The 24,843-nt window shown below is 30.6% G+C and overlaps 1 protein-coding gene across 1 annotated transcript in view; it reads left to right on the forward strand.

The window, feature by feature from the left end:
• Positions 1-24,843, forward strand: part of LOC118192581 (transmembrane protein 62-like) — a 98,376-nt gene that overhangs the window by 51,344 nt on the left and 22,189 nt on the right. Inside the window, exons 9-12 of the mRNA XM_035363578.2 lie at positions 2,918-3,077; positions 7,409-7,516; positions 7,609-7,690; positions 18,656-18,781. Of these exons, the coding sequence (XP_035219469.1) occupies positions 2,918-3,077; positions 7,409-7,516; positions 7,609-7,690; positions 18,656-18,781 (476 nt within the window). The remainder of the gene's footprint in view (positions 1-2,917; positions 3,078-7,408; positions 7,517-7,608; positions 7,691-18,655; positions 18,782-24,843) is intronic.

Genomic DNA, 24,843 nt, shown 5'->3' on the forward strand with positions numbered 1-24,843 from the left:
CTTAGCATTATCGATGGATGTAACACCATTTTGAAATTTTGTTAGCACTCGAACATAATCTCATCTCGTGATTATTTGAACAAAGTCTTTCACCATACATAATTTAAGAATATGCTGTTAAATTCTTTCAGAAACATTAAGTTCTTTACAAGTTTGTTGTAAATTCTTTACACATTAAATTCCTTATGAAATGTCATTAAATTCTTTAAAATTATAAAATCCATCGCAGTTCCTTCAGAATTTCACACGAATAATGCGTCTAGATTAAAACATGATGAGTCATAATATGTGGTGAATTCAGAGCAAAGTTTGCTGTAATTGGCCCTTTTGCACTCATTTTTATTGCTGCTTAACAGGAAAAAACAAAAATCTAATTATCACTATCTTGTATAAATAAACAGCATAGGATTTATCTTCAGTTATGGATCAAGTTTAGCAACTTCTTGTAAAATATTTATTTGGCTATAGTTATAAAAAAAAAAAAAAAAAAAAGGGGGTAATCAATAAAATTAGTAGCTTGCTTCAGTTCTGAATGAGAAACATTTCTACCAGTAAAATCAAAAAGAGATCCACATTCTTATTTTGGCAACTGAAAAAAATCAATGTATTTTAGGCAGTGGACTATTTTTAGTCTTTTGCTGTATAAGATGTTATGTACAATGTGTATCTTTAATTTCTGGAGTGCTAAACTAGTAAGTCTATCGTAACTGCTTAGTTAAAATTGTTTTAGATGTTCATTTATTTATTTACTTTTGGGAACTTAAATATTAAACTCTTTGAGATATTTAACTGTAATTTTCATATTGGAGTTTTCTGTTTTAGATACTGTAGACTTAATAAATGTTACCCAATTTTTAAACTGATCTTCTAGTTGTTAAAAGCTACCATTTGGCTTTTATTATGTTAAATAAAATTTCCTTTTTCATATTTCTTTCACTAATCTGGATGCATTATTTTATATATTATGTATGTATGAACAACTAATTTACTGCACTGTCTAACAGTTTTTAGTGTATGTTTGTAAATTTTTCCTTATTGAAAAGTTCAAAATAATTTTTATGAGGGCAAAAGTTCTCTCCCCCTAAAAATTGTTAAATAATGATATTGTTGTTTAAAAAAATAAAATTTTAAAAATGTTTTCCTCCTTTAGTATCTGTATATGTGCATGTTCCTAACACTGTGAAAAAAACGATTACACCTAGAACCACCAAATTTTGAATAAACTTAGCCTTCCACTTGGACATGTGCACCTCCAAGCCCAAATTTTAATTTATTTTTATTTATTTCATATTTTATGCTTAATGAAATTTTTATTAACAAACACAGTGATTTAAAAGCAATGTGTTGCCACTTGGCAAAATATTACATATTTATGTTTCAAATTTAATCAGAAAGCTCAGTGAACTTCAAAGAAATTTGTTACTACTCACCAAAGTAGCAATCTATCTTTCAAATTTAATCAGAAAACTCAGCAATTTGAAGGAAATATCTTATCTTAACATTTGATAAAGATCAAAAACAAAGTCCAACATTAAAACTCAGCTTACGTTTAAAAATTTTTTTTGCAGTACTAGTTTCGATAGTTTTTGAACTACCTTCTTCAGGTGCTAAGTGCAAAATGCTGAAAAAGCACTTAGCAGCTCATTTTACACTTAGCAGCTAAAGAAGGTAGTTCAAAAACTATTGAAACTAGTACTGCAAATTTTTTTAAAAAATTTATACTGATTCTTAATGTTGGGCTTTGTTTTTGATTGTTCAGTGTGATATTTAAACTAAAAAAAATGTAAGATTAATTTAATCAAACACAGTGATTTGAAAGAAAATTAATTTTGATAAAATCAAAATTTAATCAAACACAGTGATTCAAAAGAAATGGATTGTCACTTTCTGAAATAAAATATTTTTATCTTCTGCCTGCCAAGCAAAATGTAAGATGTTTTATTTTTCTTTTCAGATTTAATTTGTAGCTTGTTAATTAGCAAAGTAAATGGTTTAAAAGAAATAAAATCAGCTCTTCATCTCTATTATTGTTAATTACTGGCTGGACCTGTGAATTTACACTAGCTAAGGTCACTAAAATAATTATTAGCAATAGAAGTGCTATTTATTAATTTAGTCCTAACTTTTTTGTTGTATAACTTTTGTGGCTAAATCACTTTACAGTTAAAAGAAAATTGTCACTAAATATTAATTAATATGTTACTATGTATTTTTAAAGAAAGAATTTAGCCCCCCCCCCAAAAAAAAGTATGACAACACTTAACATTCTTTTGGGAATTCTAAAGGTATGCATTTTTTAATATTTTATGATCTTGCTATTAAGTTTTGTATGGTGTAAATGCAAAGAAAGCGATGTTAATAAGTTAAAAAGACCAACAGTTAATAGTAATAAGACTAAGCAAACTGAACATTTGTATGATGAACTGAGAAACACTGAAAACACTGAAAAATTATTTGCAACACTTAACACTGGACTGTGAGTGCAGTATTAAGTGTTGTCATTACTTTTTTACTAAATCTTTATATTTCCAATGCAGAATTCTAAAAATATGTTGTTTTTAAAAATTTTGTCATTTTGCTGTTGAGTTTTATATGGCATAAGTGTGAAGATTTTTAATAATTAACGTAAAAAACCAAAAAGGCTATATTAGCAGGAATGGGTCAAAAGGGCAGATTGGTAAACTGCAAGCTCAGTTGGAGCACAGAAAAATGGGACAAATCCTCTGATGTGACTTTAAAATCTGAATTATTTCAATTTTTTTTTCAATATCCTTTTTGTAATAATTATATTATTAAATTGGAAGCTTTCATTAGAATTTTCATTTTTATAAATTAAGATTTAATTGTATTATAATGTAGAGTCACACTTTAAAATAGCAGTAATATAATGAATCTATTCTCATGTGATATTTTTCAGAGTTCTTATTTTCTCACCACATGGAATTGAAATAGCTAAAGTAAAAATTGATGATGGTAGCTGGAGTGAATTGAAATCCTTTGATCCTCCTCTGTTTGTTGCAAAATGGGAACCTTTGAAGTACATGGAAGGCTTACATAAAATGACACTCTATGCCAAAGTTTGTAACTTTTGTTATGCATCTGTACTTTTGATATCAAAATACTATTATGTTACTTTAAAATTGCTAACCTTACAAAAAGAAAATCTAATTTTGAATTTGTGCTTTATTTTAAAATATTTCTTGTGCCTTTGCCAAACAGCATACTTATGTAAAACTTTTATTTATTTGTACTGATATGATAGGACTTTATTTATTTATTTTTTTATTTTATTTATTTATTTATTTATTTTTTGCAAAATAATGAATGCTTTAACTGAGTATTTTTGTGGAAATTGGATTATTTAGTTGTAGCAATATAATGTTTATTAACTTCTCAAAATGGCATTGTTAAGAAATTCTATTCTTGCTAAAGAAGTTTAAAATGTATGACTATAATTTAATTTTTTTTTTCGGGCAAACACTTGGAGTAAAATTATGTATGGTGGATTTTCCCATTGTAATTTCGCGTAGTCTGCATACATGCTAGCTTTTGGAAAGAGCTGTGGTAAAATTAATTTATGTTGAAAGTTCTTAACGTAGTAAACTGATATTTGTAATATTTACAGTAACGACTTCCCAGCATCTGTTTTTCACTTCTAAGGCACTTATCATCCATGTGATCTACAGTGTATTGCCATTCAAGGAGACATGACATGTGTAAATTAGTTATACGTTTTGACATATTGTCTCTTCTCTGAGTATTGTCATTTGATACAGGATAAGATATGTAATTCATCTTTCAAGTTATAACTCAGGGGTGTTTGTGCTCCGGGGAAACCCCGTAATTCCGGGGATTTTGAACTTCGGATCATCATTCAAAAGGAAAGAGGAATAATAATGAATTATTTATTTTGATCTGGGTAATTTTGTTTGCTTTGAAAGCAGAAAACGCAAGGTCAGTGTGTGTGGTGAAAACTTTTCCTTTCTTTCTCCAAAGGCAGTGATAATGCGGGAAAAGGGGGAAAAAACTTCTTTTTTGTTCTTTCCTTATTGTGAGTTATGACTCATTCTCCCGGTTCTCGGACATTCTCTTCTGGATTCTTTTCGGCAAGTTGGCGCGGCAGAAAAAAAAGGGAAAGACTTTGTTCGACCAGATGTGCGATCACGTGACTCTGGGTTCAAAGGTCTTATCTCTCCTGGCGTGGCGCCAATAAGTAGAGAAGGGGGATTTTTTGCCGTATTAGCTATTTGTCATTGATCGCTTCTCAACTTTTTTTTCTCCGCTGTGTAAAATTTTTGTTTCATTTATTGATGCACGTGTAAATTTTTCATTTCATTTATTGAAATATTTTTTTATTTATGTATGCAAGAGAATTTCACTATGAAATTTCTCGATATAAATAGTGATATTATACAATTATAAGAATGTGTCCGGAATGCATTTAGGTGGAATTGGATTGAATGGAGAGATGGTAATGGGGATACCATCGGCACATGGTGCAAGAAAATAAATGTTGCTGGACAAGCATATTGTGTTTTTTGTAACTCACTGCTGAAGTATGGTGGGAAAGGATTCAAGGCTTTCACAAATCATTTTAAAACTGTGACACACATAAAATATTCAAAGTGCATTAGACATTCAATGACTTTAAGTAATTATGCTAATTCAAAAAATACTGATGACTTACTGGAGACTGATGCTCGGCCATTGGATATAGTGACAAGAAAAGCACACCAAGAAGTATTAATAACTTCGTTTATCGCCGAGAATTCTCTTTCTTTCAATGTAGCTCCCAATTTAATTGAACTCTGTAAACAGTTGAGCCGCGATCAGACGGCACTAAACTCATTGGAAATGTCCAGGACTGCTGCATGTTATAAGATGAAATATGGGCTTGCAAAAACTATTAAGGAAAATATCATTAAAACTTAAAGGAGACTGCATTTTCTCTAAATTTGGATGAAAGTACTAGCAATGCTCAAGAAAGTATACTGGCAATATTGGTGCAGTTTTATGACAACAATCAAAATGAAGTTGTAGTTCATCATTTTGCATCTCTAAAGATGGAATCTTGCAATTCAGAAGCTGTTTTTAAAGCAGTTGTTAATACTATTGAAGATAATAATATTCCATGGGCAAACTTAATTAGTGTATTAATGGACTCGTGTAACACCATGCGTGGGAAAAAAAAGGATGTTGAAACCAGACTACGATCAAACAAAGCACCCCACTTATTAGATATTGATGGTGACACATGTCACACAGCTAATAACTCACACAGCTAATAATTTAGAAATGCAAAAAAAATTGCTTCATGTTTTGATAGATACTTAGAAGATTTGTTTGATGACATCTATTTTGATATGAAAAGCTGCAGTAAAAGAGAAAAATTTTTCAAAATCTGTAAATCCCTTGCCATTAAAAAACTTAAGCCCTTGAAGAGACCTGACCATAGGTGGGTGTATATTTTATGTGTTTTAGAAAGAATCAAAGATCTGTGGGATGCTCTTATTGCATTTTATTTTCACTACTTGGATAAAACTGATAAAGGGGATTATTTTTCTTATGTTGAAACTGTATACAATAAAAGAAATATTTCTGCAACTCAGAAAAAAATTGTTGAAGGGGTGTATTCTTGCTTGCATTCCCCACAACTCACAAAGGATGCTTTAGCTCGGGAAAAAAAAATACTGAATGGGTTATTTGTTATGAAAACAAAACTTTATTGCATATGGCATTATATTCAGCAGTATTACCAGAGTTCAACACATATATTAAATTATTTGAAAAAAAAAAAAAAAAAAAACAATGCTTCATTTAATACATTCTAGTATTTATAAATCGATGGCAAAATTTTTCTCTTTTTTTATGAAGCCAGAAAATATAGAGTGCACATCTTATAATGATTTATTAAAGGTTGATGTCACAAATCCAGAATTCCATCTACCTAGCAAAGTAATATTTACTGGTGCAGAAGCTTCCACTCTCCTGAAGAAATTATCAAAAAATCATCCAATAGCAAAAAACTTCCAAATTTCTCTGATGAAAGCTTATACTAATACAGCACAGCATATGAAACAGAAATTACCCCTTAAAAATTCATATCTAATTAGTTTTACAGCATTAGATCCAGAGCTAAGAGATAAAACCAGTACAATATTAGCTTTTGAAAAATTATCATCTTTTATGTCCCATATTTTTAGTGATAATGAAAAGTCAAAAGTAGAAGCTGAAATAAGGTTATACCAGAGTGATATTGATATCACCAAACACATCTGATGAAAGTGGAAATCAAGTCAAGTGTACAATTGATAAATATTGGTCTAAAGTTTTTAATTTAAAAGATGATTTCACAAATGATTATAAGTATCCTACATTGGCTAAATTGGTCAAAGCCTGCCTTAGCTGCTTCCATGGCCCATTAGTGGAAAGTGCATTCAACTTAATGGATACACTTGTCACTGACTATAGAACCTCTCTTAAGATTGATTCCCTAGATGCAGTGCAGACTATTAAATATGATTTAATGGCTTCTAAAGAAACCTCATGTGAAAAATATGGCTAAAAAAATCCAATGACTGATCCAATTCACAAAGATCTCTTACTGAATATGAACAGAAGTTGGAAAACATATCAAGAGGACTTAAAAACATGTATTTCAGATGAGTTACCTATAAAAGTCTCTGAAAAACCTTCTACATTAGCAGAAAAGCAAACTGCTTCTACCTCTGCATGTGCAGTTCTCGAGGAAATTTCTTCAACTGTAAATGAGGAAAATAAAAGTCAACCGTCCTGCAATTATGAAGTTCACCACAAAAGAAAGACAAGCCCACAAACATCAGAAAATAAAAAAAAGCAGCAGAAATTAGATAATTTTTTTTAAAGAATTAATTCAGGTAATTTAAAATATTTACATAAAATGTAGTAGTTTATATGTTTGAAAATTTATGGTTATTAATTTTGCAAGAAAAGTAATTCATTGAACTTTTATAATTAGGTCATTCAATACTTCATAATTGTAATTTTTCATTTCTCTCATCCCGCCCCCTTCTCGAAACTCCAAAATGTCGGTAGTAAGTCCGTAAAAGTTTCAGGGGATTTTTTGGGGTCCCACAAACACCGCTGATAACTGTAATTGTTAAATAAACTGAATGATTTTATTTTTAATATTACATTTATAATGATATTTAGGAACATTTTCACCATTATTTGTAATTGATAGATGTATACCTTATATACTTCAATTCAGAATAATTAATTGATCTCACTTTGATCACTCTTTGTGAATTGTGAATATGCCATATTCTTATAATTTTTTACTGTAATGATGATATTAAATTTCATTATTTTCAACCATTATTTCATTTTTATTTTTTGAATTTGAATTAATTAAAGTATTGATTTTAAGGATAAAAATGGTAATGAAAAAACTGTCAACCATCATTTTTCACTGGATGGAACAAGATCCAAATTTCCTCTTGGTGCTAGGCTAGTACTTATGGGTCACATATCAGCGGTAATAAAAATTTTTCTTTAAAATTATTTACTATTGCTCAAAAAATCTGATTTATAATCTGATAAATTTTAATTGTATTTTCTCTTCTGTAGGGGCAGGCCATATTCGGTGTCACTTTATTATTGACACTTTTACCCTTATGTGTTCTTAGGATCTGTTTGTGTTTTGGAAAAGGTACAATTCAAAGTAGTTATAAAAAGTGTAGTTTTCACCTAATATGCTTAATTAGTGAAAAATATTTGTGGACATTGCAGTAATTTTAATAGTTGAAAATTTTCTTTTGATATTATTATTAGTAGTATTTAATTTTACAATATTTGGAATATACCAAGTGCTTAGCATTTTCTGTTATCACAGTACCAGAGATGAGAGTGAGAAATTAAAGTTTCATAGAACTGAGATCAGAGCTTGAAGTGGTTAAAATCTTATTATCTGTTAAACACCAGGATAGCAGAAACTAGTTTCTATCATCTAAAGAAGCGGTTCTTAATCTTTTGACTAATGCTTACCATCTAAACAAAAACTGAAAAACTTTACTACCACCACAACATTTCATAATGATTATTTTTCATTTTCACAATAGAAATATTAATAAAAGTATATTTTGCCATTTGCACAGCCTATTGGCTATCTGTATTAAATATGCACAGATAAAACAATATTAGATTAAAAATTAGTTACCATCAAAATTTAAGTTATCGTACTTTGATTCTAAAATTTAGTGTAAAATTTGGGCCTGTTTAATAGAGATGAAGTTCTTTATGTCTGGTCTTATTTCACTTAGTTTAACCATAAATTAGGATCCACTTTAAATATTGTTCTGTATTTATTTTTCAAATATAACATGCAAGAAAATCCTTCTTCCTACAAATAGCTTGTGCAAGCAGACAATAAATGCAAAATATGCGTTAAAAGTTATGAACTTAAAATGCTTTAAGTTTTTTTTTCCGGTTCAACCAAAAGTTAACAAATGTGTTATTTTTTAAATTTTCAGTTAGAGTTCAATCACAGGAAATTTCTATAACTTGTTAATTTTTTCAAGTACATTAGTCATTTCAAGTACATTTGAACAAAATGAATTTCTAATCCAATTTTCTTTTCCAAAATTCTCAGGAAAATACATGTTGCAATTATTATCACTGAAAAACAAGTATTTTTTAATGTCCGATGCTAATTCTTTTATTTTGAAACTATTTTTGGTTAGAAAACTTTCTAAAAGTGGTGAAAAGCTTAAAATATCATTATCCAATTCTTTGAGTATTGGTTAGAATTTTTTTTTTTTTATTGTTGCATTTATTTTCTTTTCAATGGTAAACAAATTAACACTTTGTGCTTGTAATCCTAAATTTAACTCATTAAACTTTCCAGAAATATCAGCTAAATACGGCAACCATAATTCGCTAAATAAACAATTTTGCAATTCAAATTTTTAATCACAGAGAACAATTTAAATTTCTGATCGAAATTCAAAAAGACAATTTAAAATTTTGCCTCTAGATAACCTACTTACTTTGGAATATAACAAAAGCGTTTCATATTCACTGAACATCTTTTGGCATAAAATTATAAATATTCTTGAATTTAAAACTTGACTTTTAATAAAATTAATCATTTTCGCAGCAAAAATTCAAAATGATTTTCAGGTTTTGGGAGATTGTTTTGGCTACTAAACTTCACGATGAATGGAGCAGTGAGTAAATTTAGTTCAGGTGTGACTTTCTTTATTTGAGTAATAACGGAATGTTTTCCTGTTAAACCCCGAGCTCTGTCGCTGTGTACGGCAATGCACTATCATTATCAGACATAAAATTATCAATTACTTTGGAAATTTCATTTGCAGTTGCTCTGTGTTGAAAAGATTTACAAAATAAATACTCTTCGGAAATTCATTTTTATCTTCTTCGAAACGTATGTAAACTAATAATTAAAAAATGTTTGTTATCAGAGTTCATTTGATAATGGAATATTATCAAGTTCATTAGCCACTTTTTCATTGAATAATGTTAAAGCAATATCTTTAGTTGCTGGTAATATTAGGTTTTCTCCAAGAGTGTAAGCCTGCCCAGTCTTGGCAATTCTTAGGCTTACCAGGTAACTAGCTTCCAAAGCTTTTTCACTTAGAGTAGCAAAACCTTTCATTACTTGTTTACTATTTTTGAACTCCAATAATTTCCTCTTAAAATATTCTTCAAATTTATCCTTTAAACTGGCCTGCTTAGATTCAAGATGTCTTTTAAGAAATGATAGTTTCATACTTTGATTGGATAATAGTTCACCGCAAACAACACATTGAGGTTAAGGGTCCATTTCATCTCTATTCCAAACAAACCTAAATGATAAATAACTTTCATTATATTTTCTATAAACATTTTTTCTTTTCTTTTCAATATTCTTAGTGCTAGTAAGATTGTCCTGAATCTATCAACTGTGAATCATCACTTTACCACCGAGTCAATCATAGCCATTTTTCCATTTTCAAAAATCTAGGTTTGTTTTATTATTTTGTCACAAATATTTAAATGTATAATATATTACAAGTTCTTAAAAAGCAAACGACGATATTCTCAAATTGTGTAGAAAAGTGAAGAATATAAAGCCACAAGAAGGCAAAATACCTGCTGTTAGAGACAGGAAATTGCCGTAAGAAAATGATTCTAATTGAAAACAGAGCAATATGAGCCTGAAAATGGTGGCGGCATAAAAGTGATTTATTATTTTTTCCTATTAAATACAAAATCCATTTCTATTACTGCTTTAAAAAAAATCATTAATGACAAATTTTATGTCTATGGCTAAAAGAATTTTTGTGAAAATAAAAACAGGTTGTTAAGTTCATGAGTGGCTAATAATCTTGAACGCAGCTCAGATCGCATAAATGTACGAGTGTTAGGAAAAAAAACTTAAAGAGGATGTTGAAGTATTTAATTTCTAAGTTTAATAGTTAAAAATACTTTATTTCTTTGCATACCACCTATCTTTCCCTTGAGTACCACCAGTTGAGAATCGCTGATCTAAAGAATTAGTATGTAAAGAGGCAGTAGCTGGCAAAAACTCATGAAATAATTGCAAATTGATCAAAGTACTGCTAAGTAGTTGAAGAAAATGTATTTTAAAATAAAACAAGTTCAACTGCAATGTTGTCAGTTATTTATTCAAAGGTTATGTAGTAGTTAAATGTAAGATTACATATCACCATTCAAGTTCAACCTTAGCTATTCATTGGAGCAGACTAATTTAGTTGCTGTTTCAAAACCTAAAGAATTTCTTCAATTTGCTCTGAATTTTAAAAAAAAAAAAAAAAAAAAAAAAAAAAAAAAAAAAAAAAGCTAGTTTATAATCTTTGAAATCCAGCAATATTTGCAGGAAGTGTTATTGTTGTACATAAAGAATTATAACTCTTCATTTGTGTTATTTTAAAATTAAACTACCGTGTAGAAATTTAAATAAATGTTTTTGTAAGACTTTATTGGAGAAATATGTATTAGGAAAAGTATTTGAAGGAAGTAAAAAATATCAAAAAGAATTTTGCTATTGTCATATGAAAGATCTTTTTATGCTTTGGAGTTATTTTAATGGCAGAGACATTTGTGCTGGTCTGTTATCTTGAGTATCTGTGTTCTTCAGATCTTTTTTTACCTGCTTGATTTGATTTCTTTGTGAGAGGAGCTGAATTGTCTTGCAAATAATTATATATTTCTGTACCTTCTTTATTAGAGGTAGTTGTAACTGCTCCTTGTTCCTATTACTGTTAACACCACTGCACTTTTTCGGGTGCTTTTTAAATTCTGTAGATTTTAACCCTACAAGCTTCCTGACTGCTATGATTTTTTTTTAGTAACTTCTTTCTGCACATAGACACCATAATGAAATTGATTGGCTTATCACTTCTTGAATTGGATATAATAGCATTAAAGATTCAACAAATTACATTTAAACTTACAAAATGACTTAATAAATGTGAAGTTATACCTTTGAAAGGTATAAGATGAACTGTGACTGATGGTCAGAGTGGCTCATTAGCTTCAGTAATGCAGTTTATCTGATCGGTGCACACAGCAAAAGCTAATAAGGATTAATTTTTATTTTTGGTTCATTTATTTTATTTAATATTGAAAATTAATTTTAACCGTATATCTTTGTAGGAATATAATGACATAAGTGAAAGAAATTGAATTAATAAATTCTTTTTTCCATTATTAGAATTTCATGCTGATTAAAACCTATGTATTTTTTAAAATGTCAATATAAATAAAATGAAGTATACATAATTTTTTGTGTATTAAAAGAATTCAGCAGCGTTAACTTAAAATAAACTTTAACTTGCGTAAGACATTGTATTACAAACTATTAATAATTAATACAATATTTTAAATGTTTTTATTAATTTGTGCCAGTTGTTGCTATTTTTTGGCTGTTTTAATGGTTATGTTGAGCTTCTACCACTAGTGGTAAAAATTATTTTCAGATGCCAAGAAACCAGCCGTAATTGAGATATGCATTATATGAGGTAGTGAGAGAAATTCGAGTCTTTTTAAAATAAGAATTTTTAACTTGTTGTTGTGTAGTGTAATATAATTTTTATGTTGTTACTGTCAGACAAAAGACTATAATGTATAGTTGCATTTATTGTACTTCTGATTTTTCAACCTTATTATTATTATTATTATTTAATCACCAAAATTTTTGTGTTTTGATAAGTAGAATTATTAAAAATCAGAAATGTAACAAATGAAATTATTCATCATCTGATAAGACATATGTATGATTTCATCATCCTTTGTTCTTTTGTATTGTTTGAGGCTGCATATAGATCATGCGGTTACACTGGAAATATTAATGTTCTTTTTTTTTTTTTTTTTTTTTTTTTTTTTTTATGAATGTTGCCTAAATAATAGGAAACTTGCTGTTTATTTCAATACCTTGATTTCTTATTTTAGCCTTTTCATTCACATTTCAAACAACTACATTTTCCATTTATATTTTATGTCTTTTTAGTCTAATTATATATTTTTAATTGTTTACCATTGTTTACACGTGTAAGCTGTTATTCCATTTACTATTATTTATTACAATATTTAGATAGGAGAATATTAATTACAATAAATATTTTCATTTTCTGTTTACTTAGCAAACTTGCATTTATGTTATATACAGCCACAAAGTCCAATATCCAGACTCATCAGGAATTCAGATTTGGATAATACATCATCAGTTTAAATCTAGTAGACAACATGTAGAAATTTTATAATGTATATTTTTTAAATTTAGATTCAGTTGATTGATAATTGGGGGCATCAACATCGCAGTGAAAAACTTCTGTTATATCATCTTCATTTATTACTAGTTCTGTACATTTCTTTACAAATACCATTAATTGGAAACTTTCACTTTTTGTTTGTGATATCTGAAAATTCGTAACTATCATTATAAAGCTTAGCTAGCATCTGCTATACACTATTGGTGATTTGTCATGAGATTAGCGATTAAAGATGTTATTCTGCTAAATTTGTCTTGCTTCATGGCATGCTAATTAAGTTAAGCCTGAATTATGTTAGTTGTTTATCGTACCTATGCCTATTTCCCGTACATGCTTACTTTGGAAAACAATTTATAACAATTTCTATTGAGTTCACTTTTTGAGCTGTTTTGGAGTTAAATAGGCATGCTGATTTCAAAACCGTAGTTAGTTTTCTTTTACAGCTTGAAGTTTTTTCCTCTACCCCTTATGTTAATCATGGACATCGGAAGTAACACTGCTCTCCTATTGGCTAATATATACCCTCAGATTGACACTGGGGACATGACAGCATAGAAGACCAGCGATAGGTGCATACTTTTGTAGGCTAGTTCAGTTACACCTGAGAATGTTGGGAGATGCTCTGATACAGTGAAATGCTTTCTGACCTGGAGCCTGAGTTCTTATTTGTATATAAGTTAAGCAGTGTTAAGTTCTTATTTAAATATGAACTGAAACTTTTTCTTATGTCTGCCTCTGCTAGTTAGTGCTGAAATAGCCCCAATACATTCTTTATACGTCTGGCAGATTTACCATTCCCAGTCAACATTAGTACATTTGTCAAGCAAGTCTGTTTTACCTATTTTAAAGTGGAAACTGTGATCATGGCAATCATGGGCCTCACAAAGTATGCAAGCAGTGTGCCAAGAGTTTACAGATGTGAATAAAGGGAACACATGCACTAAAGTATCATCTGTGTCAGGGCCAGACATATATATATGTGCGTTCTTGTGTTTGGAAATCACAATTCATATTCAGACAAAACACATTTAATGAAACATTAATACATCTATAATATTGTTCATCTATTAATATAACATCTATAACATTGTGTATACCTATTAGCACAACATCTATAACATCGTATATGTATTAATGCAACATCTATAACATTGTATATCTATAAAACAACATCTTACATCTCCTCTCATAAAACAAAGTGGCGAGAGTTCAGAGTCGTAGCTAGGGTTTTCAGCGCCCAGGGACAACTGAAGATTTCGCGCCCCCTATTGCTTGCCAAGGATGGAAAACATTTAATTCTAAAATGTCGTAACATCAGTTTGGCGCCCCTTGGATTCTGTGCCTGGGGACAGATGCCCCTCCTTGCCCCCCTCTAGCTATGCCCCTGCGAGAGTTCTATCAATTTCACTCATGCAGTCAACAGCTAAAAATTAGATAGCATGCAAGGAAAAAATGTTAAGGTATGGATTTAAAGTCCCACATTCAGCCTTCCTGCTATGCGTCGACCTTGACGACGTTATTCTATTCTCGACATCATAAATCATTGGTCATCTTTCATCATCATTGTCTTCGGTAAAAGAACCATCATCATGAATAAGTCAAAACCTGGGAGAGAGGAAGATTGTGTGCTAAGGACAGTATTGAAAGGAAACATCTTAATTGTTCTTCATCTTTGCAACAATAACACTGTCAACAGTAATATTTCATCTAAAACAAAAAATATCTTCGATCTTTACCATTTTTGAAAACATTCATTTCATCTTAAAAATAACATTTACTGAAATAAAAGTCATTATTAGATGAAAATCACAGTTCGGTTATCAGTTGTATCACTCCAGGTGGAAACGTCATAATCAGTATTATTTTATACATCTTCTTCTGCTTGAGTCCATTGTTTTATGTATTCAGCGCATGTACTTGTCTGAGTAGGTCCTTCATGATCTCTTTCTTTTACAACAACATAAGAGTCATTATTCTTTATTTTGACACTCTTAGACAAGTCTAAATACTTTGATTTTAACTTAAGTTTTGGTCCAAATTGTGTTCTTTTGATTGCTACTAAATCATTAATTTCATAACATTTTGAAGAATATCTTCAAAAGTTATATGTTTTCTTATTTTCGTTTTGTACCTTAAACTTTTGTTTTTTTTCACATCTTTTCGGAGCTCTTCTCAGTAAGTTTCAAAACTGTTTTTAATTTCTGCGTCAATTATTTCTTTAATGCTTTCTTTTCCAGAAGTATAATCAGTATCTGCTTGAAAATTAGAAGTATTCTGTTTGCTTGCTCCAGATATAAAATTAACAGCTGATATTGCTTTAGAACATCTTTTTTGGGGACAGAAGATTCTTCAAGGAAAGATTTACGCCTCTTATATGACATTGTCTTATGTTTAGTTGATTTGTAAGTTGATGTTGAAGTCATGCTAGATGGTGTTAGAACAGCATCAGCACCACATAGGTCTCCATGATGTTCCCTATCATCAACATTAAGAATTTCTCACAATTGGCGATACACATTTTTCTTTCCAATTCTGCTTGTTTAGCAAATAATCTCTTCTCCTTAGTTTCCCTCATGCAATCTTTTTCTAAAGCTAGCATTTCTTGCATGTTCAATTTAACATTTTGAACTTCATTTTCTTTCTCAGACAGGATTTTATCTTTGGTTCTCCTCTGAAATTCTGCAGCTTCTACTTCATTCTTTGCTTCATATAGTTGCTTATGTAACATTTCTACAGTTTATTCTGATATAGAAAGTTTTCTTTCCAAAGTTCTAACTTTTTGTTCAGGAGCAGCCAAATCCCATTTTTAAAACAGTTTTTCCCTGTTTTAGTTGCTCTTTACTTATAATTGGTAAACATCTGGGTCTAAAAAAAATAGATTGGTCATCTTTTGAAATACTATACATTTCAATATTAGTAGATCTTCCTTTGTCTTGTCTTCCTTTAAGATTTCCAGATATACCAGGATCCAGTTCTTCAGCTGGAAGTTTCTCTACCCTGTTTTACTGTTGATATTTCTGTTTCAAAAGCATTATCTTCAAAACATTTCTCAGGTTTTGAATTCTTTCTTTTTCTAAAAGTCTTTGAAGTGAGTTTTTTGGAATCATTAATTTTTTCGTTACTCTTTGATTTCCTGAACCTTCTTAGGTAGAATTTTTCTTCTTCCTTTAAGAATGGGATTCTTCTGTTCCTCTACATTTTGCAATTTTCCTTTCCAACTTTTAACATCACTTTCTTCTTCCTGAGACTCCTCTTCCTTTAATTCATCTTCAACTACATCTGTTTCTTTTGCATGGTTCTGTTTTATTAGCAATATATCTTTGAATTAAGTGTTTAACTTCCGACCTATGTGCTTTATTAATAGCCGAACAATTATCTAACTCATCGTCTTGATCTACATTTACATTCATTAAATTCGATTCAGTTTCATCTTCTACTACTTTCATAGATATCTTGCTCTTGTTTATAATGATTTTCTTTTGAGAAAGCAATTCATTGCCAATAACAGCATTTTCTTTCATTTTTTTGTGAGTTACAACATAAATATTTAACTTCACAATCATCGATTTGTATGAAACCTTTAAAATAACCAACAGGTTTTATTTTATTATTATCAAAGCCTATTAGAATCAAATGGGAAGAATTAATACCAGGTGAACCGATTGCTTTATAAATATTTTCCGATACTATATTTATATCACTTCCTGTATCAATGAGAGCTTTTACACAATATTATCTATCAATACAATTTTATGCATATCATTTAACTGATAATATCACATTATCTATCAATACAATTCTATGCATATAATTTAACTGATAATATCACATTATCTATCAATACAATTTTATGCATATAATTTAACTGCTTGTTTACAAATATCTGATTTGCTTCACCAAAACTGTTTACATTTGTCTTATTTTTTGTGCATTCTGCAGCTATGTGTCCATATAAATTACAACAAAAACATTTTTTTCCCTTGCTCTTATTTTTGCAGAAATTCTTCATGTGACCAAGATTTCCGCAATTATAGCAATGAATATTTGTTTTTATTTTACTATCAAAATGGTCACGTCTGGTTGTAGAATTAGGCTTAATGGATTTGTTTTTATCTTATCTAATTTAATTTTTTCATATATCTTAAATTTTTCCTGAAAATTCTGCCAAAGTTTTACAACCATAAAGAATAGCTTTATTAAATGTAGAATTGTGCATACCATTAATAACATGTTCAATTAAAACGGCATTTTCAGTATTACCTTTGGAACATAGATTTTTAATTACAGAAAAATATTCATATAGAGATCCTTTTTCCTGCATTTTATGTTTTGATAATAATTCATGTAAGTGAGCAGAGTTATACTGAACACCATATTCATTTATTAATAAAGGCTTAAGTGCATTCCACGAATTAATTTTCATTTCACTTTCAATGAATAATTTTGCTTTGCTAGTTGAAGATCTTTTGGCAAATATCAGTTTCTGTAATTCATTTAGTTTTAACAAATTAGATACATCTTCAAAGTTTTCAATGAATTCGTCAACCGAATTATACGCATTATCATCAAAATTAGAAATCAGACTTTCAATATCATTAAAATTTATATATGCACTTGAAAACTGTGAAAATGGAAATTGAACTGATGGCTTACTAATATTTTGTTTTACCTTATGATCTTCATCAACAACAGCAAAAGAAGTGTCATTGAAAATTTGTGCAGTTGATGTATGGATTCCACTATCAACAAAAACATTCCGTCCTTCGCGCAATATTGCTTCATATATCTCTATTTGTTGCTTGTAAATTGATCCCGATTCTGACACCATTTTTGTGGGTTCTTGTGTTTGGCAATCGCAATTCATGTTCAGGCAAAACACATTTAATGAAACATTAATACATCTATAATATCGTTCGTCTATTAATACAACATCTATAACATCGTATATATCTATTAACACTACATCTATAACATCGTATATGTATTAACGCAACATCTATAACATTGTATATCTATAAAACAACATCTTACATCTCCTCTCATAAAACAAAGTTGCGAGAGTTCTATCAATTTCACCTGTGCAGTCAACGGCTAAAAATTAAATAGTGCACGAGGAAAAATGTTAAGCTATGGATTTAAAATCTCACATATATATGGCATGAAATTATATAATGAAATATATAAAACTGAATCAGCAACAATAAAATTTCAGTTGGGAAGCAAATGCTTAAAAAAACTAATGCAAGACTTTTGACATTAGTACGGTAACTGAATTTCTTTAATTTATTCACACATATCACAATGTGATTTCATGCTTCCAATAAAGAAGTTATTAAAATTTAGAGGAGTAAACTCCACTTCTCTATTCATATGATCAAGAAATTAGAGTTTTAGGAGGAGAATTTTTTATGTCACATATTTCTCTCAAATTTTCTATGGGACTGAAATCAAAAGATTTGGTTGGTGAAGTTTTTCTGCATAGCACCTTTAGTTTAAGAAATTTATTGAGCTGATTTCCTTGATGTGAATACATGTTGCTTTCCATTAAAAAAAGAGAGAGAGAGATTCATATGCCCCTTCAAAGTGCCTTAAATAGTGCTATAAGAAACTTGATATTCCTGGGCAGATAAAAACCCTCTGTCAAACATGTTCAGGGAAGTAATTAATGTAAGTTAATACAAGTTAGAATATTTTTGTGTGTAAAGCATAGAATAATGCATTTGAAAATGAATTTTGTATTTTGTTAATGTCTTTGAGAAATAAACAATAGATACCAATTTTTAAACAATAAATAAAAGTTTTTTTTTAACGGGCAGATAAATTTATGTAAGCTTATATTTCATTCAATAATAATTGAAATTTTTATGTATGCTTATTTATAGGAGACATAATCAAAGCAAAATCTGAGCATAATGTTTTCCGAAGATTGGTTTTCAAGTTAAGTCTTTTGGCTAGTGTAGAGTATGTGTTTTGGCCTGTGGTTATAGGGGCTTTATATATGGCTATAGGTAAGAAAATACTTGCTTTCATAATAATCTGTGTACTGTTTATTAATTCAAAATGTAATTCATTTTATCTTTATGAATCAGTTATTAATATGTGGATTTTAATTTGGTATAGATTGTAGAATATGACTATGGAAATGTAAATTACCACCAGCACAGATATCATTACATTTCTAGGATTTTATTGTTAAACTGAATTCTACCAACAAAATTGTTAAGCTTTCTTAGAGCTAGAATTTTGTTGATTCCTCTAATATTGTACATGCCTAAAAAAGGAATTTAGGTAGAAATGCTAACAACTGAATTTTTTATGGTTAATTTTTTGTGAAAAATTGTATTCCCCTTTGTGATATCACCCCTTTCTTCATACACCCCCTCATAGAGAAATGAATCCACCTTCTTGTATTTTATAAACATTTATTGCACACACACAAAACTAAATACTAAAACTACAATACTAGTAATTGAAATGTATACATTAAGTAATACAAGTTAATTTCATTTTCATTAATGGCTCCCATGAGCCGTCTCCTTATCTATGACATCTCTGTAGGTCTCCCTCTTAGAAACTAAACTTTTAGTGCCTCTCAGACTGAGAGTTAGCGCCCTCTATACATCTTGTTGGTAGGCATCACCCGTACATCACACCCCCATCCAAGATCGAAATAGGGTGGAAGCCTATTGAAATATGAGAAAATATGGTGACGTTAAACAAAAGAGTTACTTACGTATTAAAGTCAACAAATCAATGCATACTGAAGTTGAAAGATACATAATACAATACTTATACAGGTTACTTCTACATCTACTACAAGACTTCTTCTAAAACTTTGATTACTAATTGTTAATCATAAATGATTATTATCATGTTAATCATAAATGATTATTATCATGTTAATCATAAATGATTACTATTCTATGAGAGTAGCTGCAAAAGAAAGCACACACAAAAAGCATTGTTCAACTTGGGCAATGCGAAATTGTAGTATCATACTTTTGTAATGCTAAAGCCCATCTTTGTAACTTAGAAGATTGTGGTGCGTTCTTTGTGATGAAAGTTAACAGATTGTTATCAGTTATCAATTCCATGGGTGATCCAAAAATCCAAGTTTCAAACTTTTTCAGGCTCCAAATAATAGCATAAGCTTCCCTCTCGATAGTTGGCCATGCTTGTTGTGCTTTGGTTAGTTTCTGGCTGGCGTAACTAACCGGGTGCAACTTTCCGTTTTTCTGCTGAAGTAAGCAGGCTCCAACACCAGTTGAACTTGCATCACATTGAATTGTAAAAGGTAGCCTTGGAACAGAGGTATAAAGACTGGGTGCTTCCATTAGGCATTTCTTTAATTTCTCGAATGCTTCGTCGTGTTTTTCTGTCCAGCACAGCTCTTCAGGACCTCTTCTTTTGGTGAGCTTCAGTTAATGGATAAGCTGTTTTGGTGTAACGTGGAATGTAATCTCTGTAATAATTACATAGGCCTAGAATACTTTTCAATTGTTTCTTTATTTGAGGTCTACCTAATTTCTGGATAACCTCCACTTTCTCTGGATCAGTATGATGACTGCCAGAACTGATGATATGTCTTAAATACTTAATGTGAGTTTTAGCAAAGGAACATTTCTTCAGATTTACTGAAAACTTCAGTTCTAACAGTTTAAAAAAAAATGGTGTCAAGATGTACTAAATGTTCATTCCAACTATTTGAATAAACTGCTATGTCATAGGCATAGGCTCAAGCGAAATCTTTGTATTTGGCAAGAGCTTGGTTCATCATCCTCTGAAATGTTGCAGCGGTGTTACGTGTCCCAAAAGGCATGACTTTAAAATGATACTGAGCTCGATGTGTCTTGAAGCATGCAAATTTTCGACTTTCTCTTTCTAATGGTATGGCCCAATAGCCTTTGAGCAAATCAATGGTGGATATCACGTTGGCTTTTCCAATATGGAATAAGAGCTCTTTCGCATTTTCCATAGGGAAGTCATCTGATTTTGTTATGGTGTTAAGAGACCTAAAGTCAAGACAAAGGCAAAGATTACCAACTTTCTTCATAATGCAGACGATAGGGTATAAAATTTCAGTGCTGGTTTCTTCGTTCGATCCCATTGACAACATTTCTTCGATCTGTTTGTCTACTTGCAGCTTCAATGCTTCTGGGATTCGATAAACATACGGTTTCTTTCTTTCAGTATCATTTAATTTTATTTTATGTTCTCTTAATTTGGCAATTTGTACCTTATTTATAAATAAGTTGTCATATTTTCTTAACAAGTTTAATCATTATCTAAATGGCTTAAGTCTACTTCACTAAAATGACTTGTCACTCACACTGGGTGTGAGATGGACTTCTCCAAGTTCCTCTTCGTTCTCAAATATTACACCGACTGCCTGTACTTTTTGATTAAATTTTCTAATTTTATTTATATGTACTCTTCTTATTGTACCATCTGCCAGTTTGACTCTGTAAGATTCAAGATTCTGAATTACAATAAGATATTATTTCTGCAGGTCCTGTTCATCTGGGATATAATTTATTACTGGAATCTGGAATCAGCAGGTACACTTGGTCTCCAAGATTGAATTCTTTATATATCGCTCTTTGATTAGCATATCTTGCATATGCATCTTGTTTCAATTCTGCTATAATAGATGCTTGCTCTGCTGCTGTTCCTAAATTTATTTTATAATTCCTGTAGATAATCAACAGCACTTTTACCCAATTTTATTGATAGTGGAATCTCTCCTGACCATGACGATTTTAATACGGACAACGAACCTCTGGCCTCTTTTAAATACATTAATTTAAATGGGAATACTCCCGTGGAATTTGGAATTTCTCGGTAAGCGAATAACAGGTATGGGATGTGTTTGTCCCAATTTGTCGTTTCTAATGATATGATGAAGCAGATGTTTTAAAACTTGATTGTACCGTTCAACTAATCCCAAACTTTGTGAATGTCCTAGTGTTGCAGACCTAAAGGACTTGCTCCTAATCTAGCAAGAAATTCTTTTGTTAATTCTACAACAAAATTGGTGCCTTGGTCCCTAACTATTACCCGAGGTATGCCTGTTCTCATAAAGATTTCTAATATTGCATCACATGTTGAGTTTGCTGTAATTGTTCTCAAAGGGTCTTCTTGTCATCTAGAATGTTGGCCGACTAAACATAGTATATATTTGTGTTTACAATCTGATGGAGGTTCAGTTGGACCGATTATATCTACATTCGCTGTGTCAAGGGGAAATTCAGGTCTCTGAACTGGAACTATGGGTATACAATCGTTGTTTCTTTCTCTACTTTGTAATTGACATTCCGTACAAGTTTTATAGTACAGTCAAAAGTCGTTAATTCTGTTGGCAGTGGTGATGATAAAGGCAAAGCATATTTTGCTTCCCTTAAATAAAGCTTATACTAATCTAAATAAAATTCATGCTTTATTCCATAAATAAAATAAGCTAACACTGTAGGCTTTATATTTAAAATAATTTGATTGAAAGCAAAACTAGCATAATGCTAACTGATAATCACACAAGAGAACAAGAACATTCGCCGATACCGGTGTACATATATATAATACTCAGCCAACCCGCCGATGTTGACGTCATCGGCCAATCAGCGGCAGCCACGTTAGCTTACCTCCGATTAAAATTTGCATGTGGAAAACTAAAGCCAACAAATTCGGACACCCATAATCGGGAATGATCTATAATCCGGACCTCAAAGCTAAAAACTTTCTGCACATGTGCCGCGTTGACACATGCGTATAGGCATTCACGCGTGCACGTAAGACCTTTACAACTGCGCATATGCTTGTGCACAAGCACAGAATACGTTTTCGCGTGCACGTTTAATGTATAACGGACGGTATAAGCTAAAATGATCTAATTATCTATTTCAGTTAATGTTGATAATTCCGTTGTTCCTTAATCTTCGAATTGGATCCGGCTTATTATTTTTTGCAGACTGTAAGAGCAATTTTATAAAAGTAAGTTTGAACTTTCGATTATGTCAAATAGAATTTCCAATGCTGGAGCTCCCAAAGGATCTACAAAACGAAAGTATGTTTCGATGTCCATCAAAGAAAAAGTGGAATTGCTGCAAAAAAGGGAAAAAGGCATATCCTTTGTTTATCTAAACTTTAACGTTTGTTTATCTAAATTTTGTTTATCTTTAATGCCGCGGCGGGCGCGCGCAATGAATTGGAAGTTGATCTGTCAGCACTATCCTTATCTTCAGGGCAGATGTTTTTATTTGGCTTATAATTCCTTACTAAATGTAGTATTTCATCTCGATGTACTCCGTCTTTGATATGATTTAAATAAAATTCCTTGTCATTATAATTCGCTTCCGATAGCGAAGAAAGTGACAGAGGTTATTGAAAACGAAAAAATTTCGATTGACAAATTAGTCGGTATTCTTGACACAGCAATTATAGGACTTGAACAGCGAAACTTTGTAACTGAACAAGAAATTATGTCTGTTTATAGAATTAAAGAGAAAGTATTATCACATAAAACGAAGCAACTTAAACAACTTACATTGAAAGAAATGTTTAATAAAGTAAACAAATAAATATTAAGCTTTTGTTTTGTGAATTTTGATACCCTTTAGATCATAATTGTTCTTTATTTCATAAATTAGGGTTTCATATTTTTAATTTTATAATTTCTGCATGCCATCTTACGAGATTTAAACTGATGATCTATAATCTGGAAAAATCGATAATCCGGAATCGCCGAAGTCCCGACGAGACCGGATTAACGACTTTTGACTGTACTCTTCAATATCCTGTAACATGTTTGGCCAATACAATGAATAATGAATCCTTTCTTTTGTTTTTCTTATCCCTAAATGATTTGCAAAAATAGATTCGTGAGCTAATTTTAAAATTTGTTCCCTTCTAACTGTAGGTACTACCAATTGACTAATTTGTCCTCTAGAAATTCTTTCAGTATGATAAATCAAATCATCCATTAAAAAATATTTATTTTTATTTCTTTGTGCGTCTTTATAGATATTGTGTAATGTTTCACATTTCCTTTGCCGTTGTTTAAAAAATACTGGCGTCCGAATGTTGACCCACATTTAATTTATTAACATTTAATTTATTTTATCACTTTCGTTTTCACTCTGAATGCAACTTATGACTAAATTTTGCTCTCCTTCTGTCATAAATAAATCAGCGCGGCTTTCACCTTCGAATTGTTTTGTCTGATAACTCATCACTTCCAGTATCTGTGATGGAGACTGTGTCGCAATCACGATTCGCTTTAAGCAGATGTGATTCAGAGGTCAATAAATCATAAACATTTGGTGTAATTATGTGGGGAATATGAAGTTTTTCTGTTAAAGCTACTAATATTTCTACAGGTTTCAATAAATTAGGGTTATCGGCATTTCTGATGGATATAGGGATTCTAGTCACTTTAGCTGAGATGGTTTCTCCAAATGTGGAAATTAGGTCAATATTACAGTTGTTCTCAATAGAAAAATTTGATATGTGTTTTGGATTTATTACAGAAATCTCAGCACCGGAATCAGTTGTGGCTGGGACTTCATTACCTGCAATGCAAATATTTACCTTTTGCAGTGGTAGCGTAAAAATTTTATTGGACAAGCATGAAGATCCAATTTTTGCTAATACTTTATCAATAGGGTGATGTTTCCTTTTTCAGAGGAGTGTTTTGTTTTTCCGATTTGTTTCTTTGTGGACAAGCTTTAGCAAGTTGCATTAATTTTCCACATATGTAACAGTCTTTTGGGTGGATATTTATTGTTATGCATGCTGCTTCTCATATGAGACAGAATATATTTCAATTCTTTTGATGAGTGGGATGACTTAGTTATGTTTTTGTTAATGTTAAAAGTGGTTTCGTTTAACGATTTGCCTTTGTTTACAAAAATATCCTTATCAACTTCTTTAGCTAAATCCTTAGGTTTTAACCAATTTTCTCCTGTTTTAATATTAATGTAAGTTGCTGTTTCTCTATTTAATGTCTGGAAAAGTTTGTCAGAAATCATTGATTGACACGATGTATCAAAGTCTTTAACCTCGCATAATTGACATT

This window comes from Stegodyphus dumicola, chromosome 4 (assembly GCF_044657685.1).
Source record: "Stegodyphus dumicola isolate Sdum_Otavi_A_Nest chromosome 4, ASM4465768v1".
Classification (NCBI taxonomy): domain Eukaryota; kingdom Metazoa; phylum Arthropoda; class Arachnida; order Araneae; family Eresidae; genus Stegodyphus; species Stegodyphus dumicola.